The 22,157-nt window shown below is 39.7% G+C and overlaps 1 protein-coding gene across 3 annotated transcripts in view; it reads right to left on the minus strand.

Moving 5' to 3' along the window:
• Nucleotides 1-22,157, minus strand: part of prdm5 (PR domain containing 5) — a 47,034-nt gene that overhangs the window by 21,691 nt on the left and 3,186 nt on the right. For all 3 annotated transcript variants that reach the window (XR_004847068.2, XM_023266957.3, XM_055004095.1), the window contains exons 3-13: nt 20,159-20,281; nt 18,586-18,751; nt 18,248-18,425; nt 16,921-17,013; nt 16,707-16,828; nt 15,954-16,033; nt 12,772-12,856; nt 12,521-12,678; nt 12,036-12,129; nt 6,511-6,671; nt 2,762-2,855 (exon numbers count right to left, since the gene is read on the minus strand). Coding sequence is in view for 2 of the 3 variants with exons in the window: in XM_023266957.3 (XP_023122725.1) it covers nt 2,762-2,855; nt 6,511-6,671; nt 12,036-12,129; nt 12,521-12,678; nt 12,772-12,856; nt 15,954-16,033; nt 16,707-16,828; nt 16,921-17,013; nt 18,248-18,425; nt 18,586-18,751; nt 20,159-20,281 (1,354 nt within the window). In the remaining variant the exon portion in view is untranslated. The remainder of the gene's footprint in view (nt 1-2,761; nt 2,856-6,510; nt 6,672-12,035; nt 12,130-12,520; nt 12,679-12,771; nt 12,857-15,953; nt 16,034-16,706; nt 16,829-16,920; nt 17,014-18,247; nt 18,426-18,585; nt 18,752-20,158; nt 20,282-22,157) is intronic.

Raw genomic sequence — 22,157 nt, forward strand, 5'->3', positions numbered from 1 at the left:
TTTTTCTTTTGATTTGGGCGATTTCAGAACACAATCTGCATACCCACGGATGAGCTACATGATCTGTCTGAAGTGATTCTTGTCGCTCAGGGAACGACTGTTCAACCAGAGCTTATTTTTTCCCCCTCACACAAAAAAACACAACAAACAAAACAAAAAAAAGCCCAAGTCTATAGAATGAGGGGACAGATTTACAGCCAGTCAGGGTCAAGGGTCATCCTGCTGGATGCTTTCTTGGAGTGGTCTTTTCTCTCTTTGCTCCTTTCTTTCTTTGAGGTGTCCCCTCGGCTCCCACCCCTCCCCCAGCATTCCTCTCTTTTGTTTATTCTATATAAATACAATCAGACTGGGCCGCGGACCACACTGGTATACATTCCCTCTTTCTGTTGGTTTGTCCTTCACACATACACATGTACGCAAACACACACATAGGCAGCCTGCACACACACGGATACAAAGGGAGCTGTTGACAAAGTGTGGTAGCCTTGTCAATGCACCAAATATACACGTTTTGACACACTAATCCTACACAACAGCTGGAGAGGAGGTTTGATGGGCCCTCATAAATACTGCTGCAATCGATTATAGTTTGAGCTCTGCCGTAAGATCCAGTAGTACAAAAAGGATGGAAAAGAAGCTGATTGATGATTTAAACGCTGATGAAATTAGTTAAACTACACTCGCTTCAGAGACTTACAACAGGTGAGTCTGTAGCTGCAGGACAACAAAGACAAGACAGACACGATGAAGTTAAAGTGAGGAAAGGAAGAAGATAGCCAGGAGTGGGCATAGAAACAGAGAGACATGAAAAGACGAAGCGAGGCCAAGAAGTGTGTGTGTGGCCGTGCCAGGTCTCTGCACCAGTCTGTTGGTAAGGAAACGCACAGGAATGTGTAGCTTTCCAGTTTAAGGCAGTTTAATGAACATCCAGGGCTTTATTTTTGCGGCGGCACCGAGGCTGGCACAAGCAGCGCTACGTGTTGCAATTTTCTAACATTAAAATGTTCATTCATTTGAACTAGTCTTGATCTGTGCAGAGTGCATGGAGTGAAGGTGGAAGGAGAGGGGCATTTAGTCCAGGATTAGGTGTTATTTGGGGGTGTTTGGGTTCATCAATATTGTGCCAGGAACAGACAAGGACCTGAAGTAATAGTTCCAAATTTGGTTTATACACTTATTTGAAAAGATCGATACCACTTTGACGTCTGTTTGATAAATGTGAAGCAACAGTGAGCTGTTGATTAGTTTATTTGAGCATATTTATATTTTATTTGCTTAATTTGCACAAAAATCAAAGGTAAAAACAGCAGCCTGGTGGTTTTATAGGAAGTTATGTGCCAGACACCTTCTTAGGTGTGATATGGATGATAATATGTTCAATCAACAGGCTTTCCTGGCAGGTGGATTTTGTCACTTTTGTATAGAGTCAGGTTAGCGTTTTCCCCTTGTTTCCATTCTTTATGCTAAGCTAAGCTAACCTAGTTGCTGGACGTAGCTTCATATTTCAAAAGCGCAGACATGAAATCTGAGAGTAGCACTGATCTTCTAATCTAAAGAAGTGAATAATCATATTTACCAAAACGTGAAACCATTTGTATAACAAGGGCAAATGAAATGTGCGACTAACGTGCAATAATCTTGAATAATGGCACCATACTTTAAACTGACACTACACACATTTCAATCAACATGATAGATGCATCAGATAAATAGTGAAAAATGTTGCTCAGTATTTCCAAAAGTACAACACGACATCCTAAAACGCCTTGTTTTGTCAACAACCCAAAGATGCTCAGTTTACCGTCAGGAAGAATGAAATCAGAAAATATTCAAATGCATGGCGTCACAATTTCCTTATCAGTTTGAACTGATCTCAAGACTGAAGTCTGAATGCTACAGACATTTATTTGAGAAAACTGAAACTAGTTTGAAATCTGTTTGCCAAACTATGAAGCTACAATGAGCAGCTTTAGCTTAGCTTAGCATACTAATATTTCATTTGCTTAATTTGCATGAAAAAATCAAGTGAAAACACAACAATATGGCTATTTTACAGGGAGTTATGTGTAGTTCTGGATGTGGGATAGACATGACATGTTCAGTGAGTTTTGCATTTGCTGGCAGGTGGATGTTGTCTTTTAATTTAGTCACTTTTAGTGGAAATGCTAGCTGTTTCCGCTGGATTCTTGATTTAGATCTAGACGCTTAATAACCATATTAACTAAAATGTGAAACTAATTCTTTAACACGGGCAATTAAATGTGTGACCGGCTGGCATTATGTACTTGAATAATGGCACCAAGATCAGGAAATCGAAGAACATTTAAATTCAAAATTAGGCCTCCAGTCAATTGATTCATGAGTTAATGTGGCAGTTAAGTTGTCAGAAAATGGTGGAAAATGTCTATCACCATCCAGAAGTCCAACATGACATCCTAACATGTCTTGTTATGCCGACAAGTCAACGATAGTCACTCAACTGTCACACAGGTGGAAAGAACCCAGAAAATATTCACATTCAGGAAGCGAGAACCAGATATTTTTACTTTTTCCTTGATTATTTGTTGCAGCACTGGCATAAAGTAAAAAATAAAGCTGAATCTGATTAAAGCACAAATTACTCCGTTTGTACTGATCTGAAGATTTAAGTGTGAACATTTTACGGACATCTGCTGATATGATACTCCACATCTTTCACTCCGAAGCTGCAGGTGATGTAAGGTCCATTTAACAAGGCATTGACCTGTGAAGGACCACTGACCTGTGTGGCTGCGGATGTGGACCCTTAGCGTGCCGTTGCTGGCAAACTTCTGTCCGCAGTATGGGCAGATCTTCTCCTTCTCTCCCGTGTGTGTCTGGCAGAGAAATGATAAAACGGACATATGGTGAATGTTAAGGAAAACATTTGTATCCTCTTTCCTGCATTAGTAAACTGTGATCTACTGTGATAACTTGATTTGTATCAGATAGTCATCAGAATATTATCAGTAAATTAAGCTTTTTCATACAGTATCTTCAAACAACCGTAATTTGATTTTTGTACAACCTGAGATCCTACATTCCACTTTAAATGTCATGCTTGTAACTGAACTATGCTCTTGGGTCAAGAACAAACAACATTTCATCCTCCATAATGCACCAGAGGTAGACTCAGTGAATGGAGATGCACATGTTCACATGACAGTGGACTGTGTGAGCAGCGCTGAAGTCGGGATCAAAGAACACAGACGATGCAGATTTTCCCGGGTCCATAAGCCCAAGAGGCCTAAAGGCCAGGGTGCACGTATGCATTCATCCTCCTCCTCCTCCTCCCTCTTCCTCCTCTCCCTTCACCTCCCAGCAGTCCACGGTGTTGAGCTCCGTGGACGCATGAGGGCTACACATGCAAAGAGGCAAGACGAACATGTGGAAAGAGTGTACGGCGTCCTCCATCCCGCCTCCCCCATTTCCACTCTGCTCCTTTCCCCTCTTTGCCTTGTTGAAAAGTCCGCTCTGAATTCCTCCTCCTCCAGGTCTGTTGTAAATTCCCGAGAATAATTGTGAGTATGAAAGGCTCAAACTCAGAGCGACAGTTTCAACAGCAGTACAACAATACAGGAACACCTCCTCTCCGGGCCCCATCCTTTCCTCCATCACCCCACTGTGTCCCTCTGACACCTCGGGTGTTTCGTTACAAAGGCTCCATCCACACTCACACACACACATCTTCCCACAGAAACACACACACATGCACATCAACCAACACACACTCACGCACAATCATGCAGAAATAAATCCACTTATATAAACACATGTGTCCCAGATGGATCAATGCTGCATTATTTAGCATGTTGCTTGCACAATAAAGAAAATATCACCTTCATAGACACACAGGCATGCTTCCTATTTCACATGGGGATTCAGATTAGTGCGGAATTTGCTGGGAGTTGTATGTAATTATCAAAAGGCTTTTTTTTAATAAATAATTTGTATGTTTGCAGGTACTAAAATAGCACCCCAGCAATTTTCATTCATACATGCATTCTTCCAGCCTGGCGCTGACAGAGGTGAGACCACCTTCTACAATGTACAAAACATACAATAAATGCACATACACGCTGACACACACATACACACACACCCTCTCATATAACACAAATCCAAGATCACTGAGGAGAAAGCATTTACTGCAACACAAGAGCGCTCCACAAATAACTCCGGCCTGATATGTGACTGTTCATGTACACAAGCAACTGCTGTTTGGCCTTAAGCATTAGAGGATAAAAAGAATGTGATTGCACAGCAGCAAAAACATCTATTTCAGCAAGTCATTCAGTGTCATCTTTCATCTTGACATCTATGTTTCTTATTCAAACAAATGTTACTTCTTTCTACTGCTGCCACTAAATAAACTGACATTAGATTAACATTCAAAGGTCTCTAAAGTGTTCAGTTGATACTTTTTTTTGCTGCCTAAGGCAATACAGATGAGAAACTAAAACTTGTTTAACTTTCAATTGTCTGTAATATAATTGTGCATCAGAGCAGCACACACTGAAATGGCTTAAACTGGGCTGAAAAAACATATTGTTTTTTCATGTAGTTACAGTTGAAGCAGACAAAAAATGGAAACAGCAGCCAAGACTAAAAGGGTTCAGGACATCATCCATCCATCCATCCATCCATCCATCCATCCATCATCTATACAGCACTTAATCCTCATTAGCGTTGCGGGGGGGCTGGAGTTTATCCCAGCTGACTTAGGGTGAAGGCAGGGGACACCCTGGACAGGTCACCAGTCCATTGTTCAGGACACTAAACTTCCAAATATTTGACTTATTCACTCAGTGAATGCATCTGTTTCTGCTCAGAGACGAACCGGGCGATCCAAATGGAAAGGGGAAACAATTAGACAAGCGGCTATTTCCATAATCAATTAGTGGTTTTAGTCATTTTCTGATGAAAATACGACCAAAACTTGCATGTTCCTGCTTTTGAAACATGAGAATTTTCCCCTTTATTTGTCATTTTAAATTTGTGTTTTGGACTTTTGTATGGAAAAATATACCAACTGAGTTTTATATTTTTTTCTGCTATTTCATTGACTTAACGAGAATAACTGAAAAAAAAATCTTTTAAATCTTAAATTAATATTAGTCATTCAGCATCATTAGGTTAATTATTTAACCCTCTGAACCCAAAAATCTGCTGGCAGGGTTGAAAGACATTTTATCTTTGCAGAAAACAGCCATAAATACACAGTTTATTATAACCAGAAACTATTTAAAAAAAACAAACAAAAATTGAGTTAATAATCAATTAATCATGTCCGCTGATTAAACAGGTCCGCTGGGAAAATTGCCTAGATTACATTTAAATTGTGATATTTCCTCAGAATTATTTCACCAAAAAATTCACCAATAAATAAACCATTTGCATCAGATTCTGTAAAAAAAAAATAAAAATCTGCACTTGTCAGTACATCATACAGCCCGAAAAGTACTTGGGGTTCCGAGGGTAAAGACAGAGGTAAATTTGTGGGTCAGATATTTCATGATGTTAAAATACTTCTCCTTCACCATTTACTTTTGATTTTCATCATGCGTGTTGAATCGGAAACGTTGCACCGAGCTCCATTTAGAACATGGCTGTGATAATTATTTGTATTTATTTGAGGCGCCAAGTTTTCTCAGACAAACATTTGCAGAGTGCACATTAAGTAAGATTTCAACAACAGTAAGGCCACAAGCTGGGCTACTCTACACATGTAAACATAGTCAGTGAGTTGTCTTCTATTCTGCAACCTGACTTTGATCAAGGCCAGATCTCTCAGCAGCCTCCAGACACTGTAAGCAGTGAGACGGTTCAACATGCCTGTCTTCAGCCCTACTGTTCTGAGACAACCTCCAAGACATTTCCTTTTGCCGTGTGCCAAGAAGCTGTTTGGTTTCAATCTTGATCCATAACCACACCGGACGTTGTCAGATTTAGGGCTCATAATCTGCAGAGAGATCTGTTTGGGGTTTTGAGACCCTGCGGAGCTAATGGACTAACTGCCATTTCTAATCAACACAGGAATTGATTTCCAGGCCTTCATGGGCAGCAACGGTCAAGACGGATGTCTCCGGCAGTTTTGATCGTCCAAGTCTTTCACAAGACGAGGAGCGAGGCTGGTTGTGAAACAATGGAAATGTTTTGGTGAAGTGGATGGTTATGCAGTCACTTCATTACTTGTAAATTTAGTTTGATGGCGGATGATGGATGACGGAAAATCGTGTTTAACTGTAATTTAGTGAAATTCGATTACTTTTGCCTTTCACTCAGAATGCAGTCTAAACTTTGCTACTATATAAAGACCATTTTGTAAGGTTTCATAAAGTATTTTCTAACTGTTACGTTTGAACTCTTTTCGAATAAACACAACACCAATTTTGTCTGAACTCAATTTCAGGACAAAGTGACAGCAGCCCCAGCAGACGTGCAATCAGCGCCTGTGATTGAGGCCGTCTGGCTCGAGCTCTTTTCTCTCACCTTCTTGTGGCTCTTGAGGACAGACGGAGTGACGAAGGCCTTCTCACACAGGTCACACTTGTACTTCTTGTGGCCGTCGTGCACCACCTGGATGTGCACGTTGAGCGTGTCCTTCCTCTTGAAGGTAGCGTCACACTGGTCGCACTTGAATGTCCTCTCACCTGTAGCAGGGACACACGGGGCATTTGTAAGAGCCATTTCCAGTTAGCCATTGTTGTGCTTCTAAACACACAGTCATCACGCACAGCAAGAGGGGACCCAATTTCACCGGGGCGATTGTGTGGGCAGAAAACTACAAAGGAAGGGCATTTCATTGCACAGACAAACCCCAAACAATGCACTTCAGAACGGTTGGGTTCTGTTTTTTTTTTGTTTGTTTGTTTTTTTAACAAAAGCCGTTTTTATTGTCTATCTGTAGTCAAACACATCCCACGGGAAACAGTAAAACAAACTGCTCCACCATAGGTTTGGTCTGAATTTCAAGCTGTTCTGTTTTATTGTTTTTTTTACAGTGCACTGAAAAACAGGCCTGATTTTATTAATCACTCCACAGACAGCACTCAGACAGTTATGTCGGGGCACAATCTCAGCTGTTCGCAGAATGAGGCCTGATGTTTTCCTTCACGCCTCCACACAACAGCCTCTATTGTTGAAGGGGACATGTTTCCATTATATGGAGATCATTCAATTTCTGCACAGCAGCATAGATAGAGGGAGCAAACAGTTACAAGCTTGTGCTCATTTTCCTCTTACCAAAGCCAATGACAGTCAGTTTAATAAAGTGGAACACCAGCGGAAGCTAAGGTTCACTGTGTTCTTAGTCACACTGAAACATCCACTTGACAACAATTAAGGTGAATGACACCCTCATATCACGATTGCATTAATACATGGAGCAGAGCCTCAGTCTGATAGTAAACCACATGTACAGATATTAATTTATACGCACACAAACAATTATTCTCAGGAACCTAAAATAGGGTCGAAACACAACTGACCCAACATAAATGTACTGCGCCTCATGCAAAAACCACATGTTCTGATTTCAGCTTAAATTAGCTGTGAGCTCAACTCCACCCACTACATAACTTTGAAAAAACTTAAAAAGGCATGTGAGGCACGAGCTGCTTAATAGCTGTTTCCATTGTATATTTTTATGTACCTTCTGATGCATCGTGTTACCAAAAGTTACTGAAAACTGCAAACTTCTTTAAAAAATTCCTCAGTTTCATAAAAATAAAAAATGATGCTGAATTGAGGTGTTTTTTTGACATTTTTTCCATAAGAGAGTTAACGTGCTTCACAGAAGACGGAAACAAGCTTTCTGAAGAAGTTTTTATGCAGCAAACATTCAACTAACATAAACAATCAGCTGTTGTTGCCTGTAGAGAAAACGTAAATTTGAGAATGGTAGAGCTGAAAAGAATTCCTGAGGATCTCTCTCCATTTTTAGCCATACATGGCCAAGGCAATTGGTTTTGTTTGTTCTTACTTCTTTTAGGTTGTGTGGTAGTTTGTGACCTCTACTTCTTCTACTCTGACATGGAATCACCCATACCTGTGTCACAGAGGATGTTCTGAAGTGGGGGACATTCTCCTCCAGAGACCCTTGAAGTGGACTATGGTGGTCCTGAGACAGAACTAGCCCAGAGCTAAAGAAAGCAAAGCTCTGGACCACTACAGCAAAATTAAAAGAAATATTCACTAAAGTCTTAGCAAATTTTAGCCTCAACTAATGTGAATGATGACTCTCAGTCCAGACACATTTTAAAAAGAGTGGTTTAAATATGCAGCAGCCAGCACAGAAGTGCCAAAAATTTGCAGTTCCTCAAATGGCCACTTGCGACTGGCACAGAAAGCGAGTAATCGCCATAGACCCCCATGTTAAAATAGCCAAATATACAGCAGAAACAATACATGTTTACAGTCTGGAACAAAAAGCAGTTCTGGTCTCAATAGTTTTGCTATTCATGACAACTGTATGGGGATGAATTCTTACATAATGCTTTGTTTTAAACTGTATTACAGCTTAAAGGTATTCATAATTAAGGGCATGGATTTGAGTGGCATATGGATGCCATTATAGGACAGTCGATGGCCCAAAGACAAAGCCGGAGGGTTGCCCACTTCTCATTAAACGTCTTTAACATTAGTTTTTCACACTAAATTTGATGACAAACAAGTCCCAAACACTAAGTCAGCACTGAACATACAAGGTGTAGAATGATTTAAAGCAGAAGACAGCATGTTGAGCAAGCGTGCAGTAAATTGCACATACGTTGCATGTTGTTGCATTTATTGTTCTCAGACTTAAAATTTTCAAAGCGGGAAACACTTGTAAGATTTAGAAATTATGATGCCTTAATGTGAATGGATGTAAAGTTTAAACGCGAGAAAAATTACTTGCTCTTTTTTTGCACATTTTTCAATAGTTACATAATTGTGAAATTTCTCCCTCACTTTCTCAGCTGCCTGAGGCTCTAAATGCAGGTCACTTTCCAAGGATTTTCGTCATTGTCACATTGACAGTATAACGTCATCGCCTGCATAATATTCTCTTACCTATTTCTGTCAGTCATGTTTTTTTTTTTATTTATTTAACTTCATGTTAAACCTTCTTTATTTTGGCACAGCACAGCAAAGAGAGAATATTGAAAATATATTTTCCAAGTTATTTGGACTACTGAATAAAACTACCATAGTTACATTCGTCATGTTTTGTCGTCTGATTCAAAGAGCGACATTTGAAACTCTGCAGGGTGAGTTTATTCTTTAACGTCTTCGTCCATGTATTTGTGAATGAAACTTGAACATAAACAGAGCAGCACATGCAGCTTTAATATAAATTAAGATTTCAAAACTCACAAATCTCGCTCGTGAAAAATAGGTTTTCATGAGGTTGGGAAAAAAAGCTAAATATGACAGACTTGTGTCAAGAAAGTGAGGAGAATCCCGTTTGGAACACGTGTACAAACACACTTCACAGAGAGAAGTCAGAAGTTTAGAATAAGAGAATGAAAATGAGTTTCATCTGAAAGTCCAACGACAGCTGGGCTTCATTTTCTCACTGTGGGCCACTTGCTGGAGAGTTCAAGTGGTGCTCCGGCTTTAACCCGTAAAGACAGTCAGATTTATTCAGTGCCATGTCCAGGCTCTCACCTGCAGTACAGTGAAATCACACACTCTATCCTCAAGTCCCTCATACTGTCTAGAACTGGATACATAATACAAGTCCTAGTATTATGTTGCCGGCCGCCTGAGACAGCAGCAGGAAATGCCTTGAGCTTTACAATCTCTTTGTTATCTGGCTCAATTCAAGGACCGGAGCTGCATCCAACTGCAGCTCAACTGTCCAGGGAGAAGGTTTCTGTCAGACTCCAGCAGCCAGGGACGGGCAGGCAATCAGAAGACTGATGTCTCAGCATGGACACGTTTGATGGGGCTGTGACATCTGTTGCTAATGGAAATGTCCACAGGGGTAAGGATGAGATGACAGCTAATAAAAATGCATCGCCTGTAAAACTCACTGGACTGGTTTTAAAGGTTACAATTCTAGATCGCTTAATCAAAGTATAGGGAGAAAAACCATTCGCACCAAAGAACTGGGTTCATTTTGTTACTGCATTTTATCTATAAAAGATCAGAATAACATCATTTGTTTTACTGTCCCTTCTCAATATTATGTTCTTTCATAAACTTACAAATATTTTACACATTAGAACGGCTTTAAAAATGACTTCGACCCGTTTCACAATATGCATGTCCAAAAGCAGCTGCTGAAAATAGCACCAACTATGCAGTACAGAACTGCAGAGTTAGACGATTAAACTGCCTATCATTGTTTCTGTGGTCAGGGTTTTTGGGCAGGCCAGAAAATATGGCTCAGTGACAAACTGGAGCTTTACGTTGCACGACCTAATAACGTTCTAAAAAACTGATCAGAAGAACATCAGTAGATCTGCAGCTCAATCATGAGTTACTGCACCTACTCTGGCCTAACAAGCTACACCTCCATCCAGCAAACACCACTTCCCTGGATACCAGAATTTGAAGAACAGCTCAGTTTCCTTATTTAAGAATCAAGAGCTAAAGATTAAATGATTTTGTAAAGACTGATGGACACCTGAGGATTACAACCAACACCTGCTTCTGCTGTGACCATTTCACATCAGGTCATTTTACACACTTTCATCAGAGACAACTGGGATCCACTAATAATCTGGTCCTTGTGAGTGAAGCCAAACTGACAACTTCCCTCTTCAGCCTTCATTCTCTTGTCCCACCAACATCTGGTTCCATCTGCAGCAGTACATCCTCACCAGTGAGGGTAAGCTGTCTTGTAAGCGTAGTTTATTCTAGTAAATAATGAAGTTCACAGACACAAAGGGCTGAAAATATGCTGTATTTACAGTGTGTTTTACAACATTTATGCTGAGCCTGCTCAAAGCCTCTTAAAAAAAAGTAAAAACTAAATATTTACATTTCAGATTCAGCATTTTACAAGCTATGAAACAGTAGATGATACTTGTATTCTGAGTCATCTTGTATGAGATTTGGCAGTTACAGCTATGCAGACACAGTATGTCAAACATCTAACCTGTTTGATTACGTGAAAACAAACTCTTGGTTCATTTAAACTAGTGTGAAAGATGCCAGTCGTCACCCGCAGAACAGAGCAGAGCAGAGCAGAGAATACATCTTATTTTTCACAATTTTGAAACCCAAATTTTTATATTCTTGGTGTTATTTTTAATCACGAAAAACTTGGTTTGGTGGTTGACAACAAATTTTCAAACACATATTTAATGTGTAGCTGTGCAACTTTTAAGAGAAGAGTAACACATTTTATTCTTACAAGTGAACAATGTAATATCGAGGCAAAACAAATGTGAGTCATTATCCAATCAAATACACTCAGTAGCGTAGCAGCTACAGACTCACTTCACCTAGAATGATCAGTAGCAAATGGTGGCTAAAATCTAGTATTTCTGTCAAACTTAAGGGGACGTGTCATGAGTATTTCCAGGACAGTGTTTATATTCTGACTTACAGTTTAAAACTTAAATCAGCTCTTTAGGCATCGACTCAGTTCATTTTCTGTCTGAAATAGGTTTGTCTCTGTAAGGCAATCATATTCAAAAATCTTTCTATTCTGATTGGCCAAACCCTTTGCAGGCATCAGCTGAGAAACAGAAGAAAAGAAAAATGACAGCTGGATTTCACTTACTGTTCTTGCTCTTTTCCACAGATTTTTTCAAAATTTCAAATACATATGCAAAACAAGCCAGCAGCCCACTGAACAACCTTAGCAACGAAGGCTAACGAATGGACGAATGTGACATAAGTTCAACAGGGCAGCACAGGTAGCACTGCAGACGAGGAGTTCAGAACATTTTCTATAAGTTCACCTTGAGTTGTATAACATAAGCATCACAACGCTGTATAAATGACATAAAGAAAACTTATGTGTTTCTTTTACTGCATTGTGGGCAGATTTCCAAGAACACACTTGTGGTTGTACTTACTATTGTGGATGAGAAGGTGACGCTGCAGAGAGAAGGGGGTTCGGAACAGTGCTTTGCACTCCTCACACTGGAAGGGCCTTTCCTCAGAGTGTGTCTGCAGAGAGAACATCAGCATCAGCATGTCTGTAACATGGACGCTTCTTAGAATTAATGTGAGAGGATCCTGCATGAGGCTCCGCAGCCAGTTTGGTTTGTTGACCTGATGACGACAAGCAGCTTGAGGGGTTTTAAGTTCAAAGTGCTTCTGTTTTTCTGACTCCCCCCTTTCAGGACCCGTCTGTCTCCCACCCGACCATCTATCTGAGTGACACCTCAATCCCAAAAGTAAACATGGGGAGAACCTCGGGGGTGGAGAGGACCACAGACCCCACAGATAACAGCCACCAATGAGACCCTGATTGATTACAGCCTCACTAATAACAACTTTGAACCGACTCTGCCTCTCAATATCTTTATAGTGGATTATTACTGGCGCATTTTCTCACCTTCTTGTGGTTCTTGTAGACGTTGCGGTGAGCGAACTCCTTCCCGCACAGCTTACATTTGTATGGTTTGTCCTCGCTGTGGATGATCTTGTGAGCCGTCACCTGATCCAAACGCTTGAATGATCGACTGCAGATCTCGCAGGTGTACGGCCGCTTCTCTAATCATTCAAAGATGGACAGAGACTGCTTTTAGGAAACAAAGGTGATGCATGAAATCCATAAATCATCTATTTACTGCAGCCTTCTCTTACCTGAGTGTGTGATCATGTGGCGTTTTAGCTGATTGGTAGAGATGAACTTTTTGTCGCAGGCGTGGCATTCAAATATTTCATGTACCTACAACACAAAAGAGAAAGTAAGTTTTGGGCTTGCTGATTATTTTAAAAACTTGACTGTAAAGGGCCTGTAAAAGTTCAAGGATCACGGCCCGCGATGGTCAACTCAAACTAAATCTTGTCTGTTTTCATTAGACTGATGTCCACAGACAGAAAAGTAATTAAAGTGATGAAAAGTTTCAATCCCCTTTCTGCTTCGGAGCATAGTTCCAATAATTGCACATTCAATAGTTCCCCGGCGTACAGCTGCAAAAGCATATGCTAATGCAACTCAGCTCCTCTTGTCACAGCTGCTTCTGTAAAAGCTTGTTCAGCTAAATGATGATAATGGCAGTTTTAAGCTGCTTTGGAGCTAAATTGTCATTATGGAAAGTTTGATTGCTCTTCTGCAAGAATAATACGTGATGCTCCAATGGCTTTGATTGAAGCTATAAGAACACGGCAGATATTTTTGTCATATTTATAGTACCACTCAGTAGGCATGAATTCTTCTGCACATCTTCATCGGATTTTTACTCAAAAAAAGGCGTTTATCAAAAACTGATGTGATGCTGACCTAAATTTGCAGCCTCTCTGATCTCTATTTTATAATAGACAATAGTGTGTGATTAGACATAGTAGTAAAACTGGCACACTGACATATTAGGAGGTCACAGAGGAATATCACATACTCCTATTTTAAAAGCCACCAGAGATCTGAAACTGGAGAATACTGACTCAGACAGGTGAAGTAGGTTAAATGATTCACTGCAGAACTATGTCACAACTTCCAGGTGACTTTAAATGTTGGACACTTGGTGATGAATAAGCTGACAGGGATGGATTAATGTCTGCTGATTAATCTGGATGATGCATGTTGACAGGAGAAAATTTCATTTAAAATTACTAGCTGGGAGAATTAATGAACTAATGTTAGTTAATTAATGAAAACCAATAAGACAAACTATATGAGACAACCTGCACACTAATGCCCAACATCAACAAAAGAGTACTCTTGACCTGAAGACTAAAAGAGTTAAGAGAAAAATACAACAACATCCACAAGGTCAAAGTGCAGCAGTTAATTTTAAATACACATGTAAAAATCAGCACCTCGACATAAAAGGCAGCTCACATATTCAGCCAAATCAGCTGACAGCTTCCTCATTCACTTGAATGGGTCTGGTGCATTGATACGTGGAGGTGCCAACGCAGAGGTTCCACCAGAACAAAGCCCAGTGATCCAACACTCTCAGATTGTGCTGCAATGCAGTTCAATGCAGCGTCATCCAGGCAGTCACAAACATTCAAAGACACATTACTGGTGACACAGACATGTTCCATTTTACAAATCTGATGGCATCTGAATGTGTTGGTTTTTTTGTCTGTGTGAATACTGGTGTCACATGAAAGATGCAAAGATCTGACTGAAGACGGTCAGATTTAGTCATACATCTGTATCACTACCAACACAGCACAAGTCTGGACTGCAGGGAGTTGTATTACCAGGTAGACAGGCACAAGATTTCGACAAACTGAAGTATCATCTCAGGTGTGGTGTGACTGTCTCTGACACTGTAAAAGGTATGTCTTAATAAAGATGTGAGGAACAATAATGTAAAAATATGTCTGAATAACAGCTCTCTGTCACTTTAAGAGACTGATGAAATCATCAATGTTACGTATTCCAGGTCTCAACAGGGATTCTGTTTCCATTAACATTTACAAAAGAACATTATGTCACATTTCTGACGCAGGTAATTAATCAACATTAGTCAGAGCAGTTACGGAATGTAAGCACAAGATAAACTGATCAGCCAAAACACTAAAACCACTGACAGATGAAATCTGTAACACTGATCATTACACAGTCATGTTCTGCTGGGGCGTCTAGGGTTCCAGTACCATACACATACCACCCACCTCAACACTTTTGTGGATCAAGCAAGCCCCATGACACGGCAGCAGCCTCCACCAGCAGGACCTTGTGCTGAAACAAAGGATCTGCTGCCTACATCCTGCTATCAGACACTACAGGACATCTCTAGAGGTCCCACATCCGTGCTGTTTCAGAGTGTCACCAGTAGGACCTACACAACTTCAGGCAGCTGGTTTTATTGTTGTGGCTGATCAGTGTAAGTGGAAAGCTACAGTCTGTAGGCTGGTAATGTGATATTGCACTAAATATAGTAACAAAACCACAAATTAACACTTTCTACATATACAAACATTGCATCCCTGCTTCTACTGGCAAACAGGCACATCAGCCTCATCTATATGATAGAAAGGTAAAAACTTAGAGCTCCAAATCTAATAGTGGCAGCTGAAGATTGCAGTGTTTGATCCACAGCAGAAAGAAACTGCAAAATACAGTGTGATCACTCCTTTGTTCTGTAACATGGATGCCGTCTTTCTACTGTTTACCTTGAGATCGTCATAGCAAAAGTTGAATCACCAGTTGTACATGTCCGCTACATTAATTCTAATTATTCAATGCAGTTTGTTTAATAGCATGTAATTGCAGAGAAATTATATCTTTGAATGGAAGACTCATTAGCCTACTTTCTGTGCAACAGAGGAATGTGGCATTGAAAGAAGTTCCCAATCATAAGTGTCTACAACAGCTAGAGTATGAACTGAGAAAGAGACGATGCACACAGTAACACAACAAATATTTATCTGTAAGAACATATCTCAGAATTGCTTTCAGAAAGATGTATTCCACTCTGTAATCCATCAATACGAGAGAGAATCCTGACGCCAAGGTTCAAACCTTATCGTCTGCCAATAGAGCCTCTTAAATTTCACGAGACCTGTGGGATGAGCCAGTGAAAAAGAAACCTTCGCTCTGCTCTGTGTCACCCAGAATAAATTTGCAAGAACTTGATCATAAAAAGGGGAATAGGTGAACTCAGAAGAGGCAAATGCCAGATTAGGAGGTTAGACTGGGTTATAGAAACAGTGGAGTGTGATGGATACGACTGAACAGCACTGAAGAGACATCAGTGTAGAAATGGATCAAGCAAAACTGCGTGAGCTGAGCAAATCCTCACAGATCCGATGCAAAGTATCTGGTTGGGATAAAGCAGAGCGGTAAAACAGATGTGAGAGAATCTCACCTTTCTGTGTTCTTGTAGATTCAAAGACGAGGAGCATTTTCTGTTGCATATGGTGCATGTGAGTTTCCGTCGCGCGCTCCCTGTAAAAAACAACAAACTGGATTACAAATTTCCACGTACACGACTGATAACACTGAGCAACAATTTTATGACACATCATTACGCAGTGAAGGGAACACGCCAAATGTTTTGCTCTCTTAATCACAGGCCCAGTGATCCCACCATTTCAGGACCAGCGACACCCTCCCTTTATCCTCATCTGAATTACATGAACCACATCTGTTGCGTCTGATCCACTTCCCCCCTCGCCCACACATACACACACACCCCTTGTCCTGACCACACTGGGAAAAACATAAAGGCCCAGATCTCAGCTCCACCAGCCTCTCAGATGAACGTCTTAATCTCAGGTTGATACTTGATTCACATGTAGGTCTGCACAGATCCCCGCTGCCCTACATCCCATCATAAATAGCTATGGAAGTCCAATTATCTGAAAGAGTGAGCCTCCCCAGAACACACAGGTCAGCAATTATGGAGCGCAAGTAATTAGAGATGTGTCTTAACATTGCAGGGATTTTAACTGATCGAGGTCACGCACTGGTACTGCAGTTCCTTGAGTGCTGAGGCTGCTAATGGACAATTATATTCATAACTCGACGTCTGTGCATGTGAATATGTGTGCAACAGAGAGAGAGAGAGAGAGAGAGCATCGTAGAGAAATACAGTGCAACAGTAGGACAGACTGAGAACCTGCATGAACGTTTCCTTTGTGCTTCTTCAGAGCATCCTTGCTCTTGAATCTTTTGCCACAGCTTTCTGCTTTACATATGAACCTGGCATCTCCTCTACAGGCTTCCTTGTGCTGCTCAAAACTGGAACGGAAAAAGCTCCATGAGCTACAGAATAAAGGTATAACTGTGTGCCTGTAGGAAACAAATCTTCATGTTTGGACAGTGTGTGTTACCTGGATTCTGAGCTGAAGGTGTTGTGGCAGAGGGAGCACTGGTGAGCTTTAGAGTCACCCGATGGATCCAGTGACTCAGAACAATGCAAAACACTGAGGAAGGATTTAAAGCAAAAACAAATTAGGGATTACATAGGAAATGAATCACACCAGAATGGACCATCATTTGAATCATTTTCAATTAAACAATCAGAAGATTTGTAACCAATTTGTACATAAACACAAAAATCACATCTTTCTGGAAAATTTGAATTAACTAATGAAACTAAATTAAAAATGGGAAGTATATATTAGGACATTCACACATTTGTTTTCTCTACTGACTGTTATATGAGTAAACTGGTAACACTCCCATGTCTGTGCAATATAAAGCTGCAGCTAGTTGGCTTAGCCTCTGGCATTTTCTAGATGTTTTTTGCTTGTCTCATTTTTTTTCTCACCGATGGCTCATTTGTCACTGCAATATAGTATCCTGCACCTCTATGGAAACACAACCACCATTGTTAGAAATAAAGAAAACTTTAAAATGTATTTTGTATAGCGTGACAGAGTAACAATGCCATACATCATTAACAACAGGAAAAAAAAAGGTTGAATTTCTCTGATTATGTATTTTACAAAAATGGAAAAAAAATGTAATTAGCAAGTGCAATGTTCTTCAAAGTGCCTCCATATGTTACTAGTAAAAAATGATGACTCCAAATGTTATAGTTTAACTATTTACATTTTTAATTTGTTTCCACACTTGGTCAACAAGTGTGATGCTCCGTGTAAACACAAACTGCAGCTCAGTCAAAAAGTCCCTGAATTTTTGTGACATGACTCTTGGTGACAGACAAGTTAGTTGATGCTTTTCAGTTGGACGTAAGAGCGTTTTTTTTTTTGTTTGTTTGGTTTTTTTTTACAGAATCTGGCTAGAGTGAACAATTTAATTTTTGTTTTATGATTTGGCTAATTACCTACACTAGTTGTTTCTCTATTTCCAGACTTTGTGCTAAGCTAAGTCAAGCTAACTGTATGCTTCATTGATCTTAGTTTTGCACATACAGATCTTGTCAAGGCAGAGACTGATTTAGTGTATTTCCCAACTATAATTTCTGCAAAATGTACTATTTCTTAGCTTCAGGCTAGAGCAGCATCTACCTCATTCTGATTTTTTTTAATGCATTTGTTTTGTATCAGAACAAATGAATACCGAACATGTAATCTGAGACGGGCTGAGGTAATACTTTTAATACTTCTGAGTGGCCTGATGTTTATTGTTACCGGAGAGAAGTTGAACATTAAATAAAATTTAACCAGTTAAGCGATGGAACAGTGAACCCACTGGCGCTGCAGGGCCTGTTTGATAGGGAATTTCTTGCCACAGTTCCTGCATTTGAACTCCTTCTCCTCTGTGCTGGGCCTCTGATGCAGACTCTGGAGGTGGGCAGCCAGGATCTCCTCGCTGGGAAAACTGCTCTCACACAGCAAGCAGGGGTGGTCCTCTTTCTTTATTACTAGTTCTGGTGAGATGTGGTGCACACACAGTTATATATGGTAAGTTATGCTGCAGAAATCTAAGGAGCAAATGTAATTTCTGCGTTTTCTTTCATGTGTGTGCCATACATCGATTGCCTGTACTTGGGAATAAACAGGATAAAGAATAATGGGATTCCACTTTACCCATTTCAACAAGGTGTTTGGCCTCTTTGCTATTCTCATCATCATCTTTAATGTCTTCTTCCTCTTCTTCCTCCTCCTCTTCCATATCACTGTCAAGGTAGCCTATCAGGAGCTCCGTGTCCGTCTCTATGTCGTCCACAGCCAGGTAGAAGATGTTTTCTCCGTCCTAACGCACAAAAACATGCTTACTGTCACACATTAATAGCGATGACATGGAGATTTGGCAGAACATGACTCAACATACTTGAGAGGAATGTAAAGACAGAACACTCCAGCCGGTTTCTAAATCAGTTTTAACCTTTTATGGTAAAGCACAATGAGAAACTACTGAGGCCGGCTGAGAGTTGAACTCATTACACCGAGACAACAGTCTGTTAAAGGCCTGATTGAGGCCACAGGTCAAAGGCTCAAACCCTTAAAAATGTTGTCATTAACTTCCCTGTCCTTAAAGGTCATGTTAATAAAATCAAACTGTCATTTTGTTTTAACTATGGGATTCTAAATATACATAAATAATGATTAAGAAGAGGAAAGCTGCACAATAAATGTCACTGTTGATGAAACGCAGAGATTTAACGCACATGCGTGACCTTTAAACGACCAATCACTTTGGACATTCAGAGTATTAATGGCAGGAACTTGGCTCCAAAACCTGAAATGTTCATCTTCTCTTCCTTCCATGTCTATTTTTCTTCCACCACAAATACTTTTTTATCTTTTGCACACAATGACAAGAAGTGAAATTTCCCAGATTCCCTGAGTTCATGAGTGTGTGTGTGTGTGTGTGTGAAAGTGCGTTTGTATGCCGTAAGAGTTTGTGTTTTTAAAATTCTTCAGATTTTTAGGTTCTCATAGGGCCCAACTACTGTTGTTAACACATTATTTGTCAATATAGTAACGTGTTCTTGGAGTCTTTTGAAAATAACAAATCGAGTAAAAGGAATTTGGTGGCTGCAATCTCAAAAACTATTCCCTCAGCAAAATCTCTAGAAATTCATGGATCCTAAAGAGAAAAACAGAAGAGAAATAAATACACTTCCCTCCTTAGTCATGTTTACATCCAATTAACACTCATTTATAACAGCTCATGATAGCTTAGACATCTGGCTACACAGAGACTTGAAATTAAGTGTTTTCCTTTGCCATGTAAATGAATAATGTGGATTCTTTTGCACGCCATCGTATCAAACTGAGAGTTACCTCTTCACGTTAAACCTATTTAAATTACAAAAACAATCACAGTTCTTAAACATCTTTTCATTTGCTTGTGTAGTATTGCAGTACTATGGGCATTCTCCCACTATTACTTCAACTCACATGGTCATTTGGGATGTTTTCTTGACCTGCACCACTAGAAAAATGGGACATTTTCCATCTGGCTCTGAAGTTTTTCCAAGCCAAAAAGAGATTTCTTTATTTGTTGAGTCTAAAATTGAAAGAATCTGTAGCATACTCTGCCTGTTTAAGTTCAAAGCTCTATATTTGTCCACTTTGACAGATGCCTGCAATATTTATCATTTTCTTTCTTTGAGGTAAGTCTGAGGGATTTATTGTCTGCCCAGTGGAAATGTACCTGAATGGCTGCCAAGTTCTTCTGCTCTTGCGAAGGCGCCTGATGGACAAACCGCAGCCAGTTGGCATGGCGAGGATTACTCGCATCCAGAATATACAGCACATCTCCTTTACTGCCACGGACCTGAAAAAGAAAACAGAAGCTGTATGAGTCGTCAGAAGTGTGCAACTGTTTTTTCCTTCTTGTTCTCTTGTTACTTTGATGGTTTGTACGTTGGTCGAACATATGAACACTGACTCACGTGCACTGCTCTGAACGTCACAATGTGGCAGCTACAGATAAATACCTCACAGCATGTATTTTACCATCAGAAGCTTCTCTTTACAGTGTGAGAAGAGTCAGCTGGTTCATCTGCAACATAATTAAATGTCCTCTTTATCTTTATACCTACAAGCAGCTGTATCATGTGATAAAGAACGTGTTTTGTACTGAAACGCAAGTTTGAACAAGACAATTTATCGTGTTTACTGTTAATTACTACTCGAGTAAAAGTATAGAAGTACAACAACAGAATGTGCTTAAAGCAAAATGTCTCCTGCAGGTGGAATCTGTTTTTAGATGTCAATTTTTGATTGCTAATACTCATGTATCATCTGTTGTACCTAATAGAAAGGTCGAGTAAGTTCAGCACAGTGGTTCCCAATCTCAGGGCGGGGGCCCTCTGAAGGGTCACAAGATCATTAGTAGGGTAGAAAGGAGGACAAAACAAAGTTCTACTCCACAATTTGATAAACATTGCCTGGACTTTAATCTCTGGGACATTCTATGCCAGGTCAACCAGGGGTTTCCACCTCAAATTTTATATTTTGATGCTTTCTCTGTGGAAAGGGTTACATTTATGGTGGAGAAATCCCAAAAATTACAGCCATTTGGGATTACAGAATAGCTGTCCAAGTACTCCCTTATGCTTAAATTGCAGAGAAAGTTTAGGGATGTCATAAAACTAGCTGGCTGAAAATGGTATATCTTTGACATTTTGTTTATGGAGATGGATAAGTACTTTGTGTGCATGTATATTTTTGCTCAAAGGGAATCCAAAGGAAATTTTGAATTTATTGGGTTTTTCTGTTCAGAATTTATAACTCCTTCACCACATAATGCCAGAATAGAATAGAATAGAATAGAATAGAATAGAATAGAATAGAATAGAATAGAATAGAATTCAATTGAAATGAATTCTGCCACAGTTGACACATTATTAAATTTCTGTCAAATACAGCCACTCAAAAATGAAACAAAAGCACATTGTGACAATTCTTGGTGTTTTTTCCAAAACATTTAAACATCCACTGCTCAAAAAGTACAAAAACATTTCCATAATATTTGTTCTCTTACTTTATAGCAAATTTGGTATTTATCCTTCCAGTTTCAGCTCCGTAGGTTGTGGAATCTGGCAGAAAATGGCCCATAAACATGGCTATGGAATGGAAGTGTCAAATTTTATGACTGCCTCATACAAGTTTGTTTTACAGCAGGAAGACAAATATTACTGAAATATCTTTAATACTTACTGGACAATGGAAGTTAAACTTTGCAGATAAATCCCTCGCAGCCTTTTACAGGCCAAACTCAGCTTGTGAACCTCTCTGTTCCAAAAAGCAAAGCTAGAATTACACAGCTATGCACTGACTTTTTCTGTAAGAGGTCAAAGGAAAGGGATGGCCAAAAACACTGATTTAATACTGAACAGTGGTGCTGTATTTCATATGCTTATTATTTGTTTTTGAATGTAAAATCTTAATCTGAAAAATAACTAAAGGTGCAACTATTAATCAATTAGGTCTCATCTAGTATTTATTGGCAAATATTCTGATAATTGATTAATCGGTTACAGTATTTTCAAGTTCTCCGATTGAATATTTTCTAGTTACTGAAGTTTCCTAAACTGAACTTTGTGTTGTGGACCCAACAAGAGATTTAAAGACATCATATTGGCTTTTGAGAAACATTAATGAACATTTTCTGACATTTTAAAGATCAAACAACTAATTCATTAATC

This window comes from Amphiprion ocellaris, chromosome 2, assembly GCF_022539595.1.
Source record: "Amphiprion ocellaris isolate individual 3 ecotype Okinawa chromosome 2, ASM2253959v1, whole genome shotgun sequence".
Taxonomy (NCBI): domain Eukaryota; kingdom Metazoa; phylum Chordata; class Actinopteri; family Pomacentridae; genus Amphiprion; species Amphiprion ocellaris.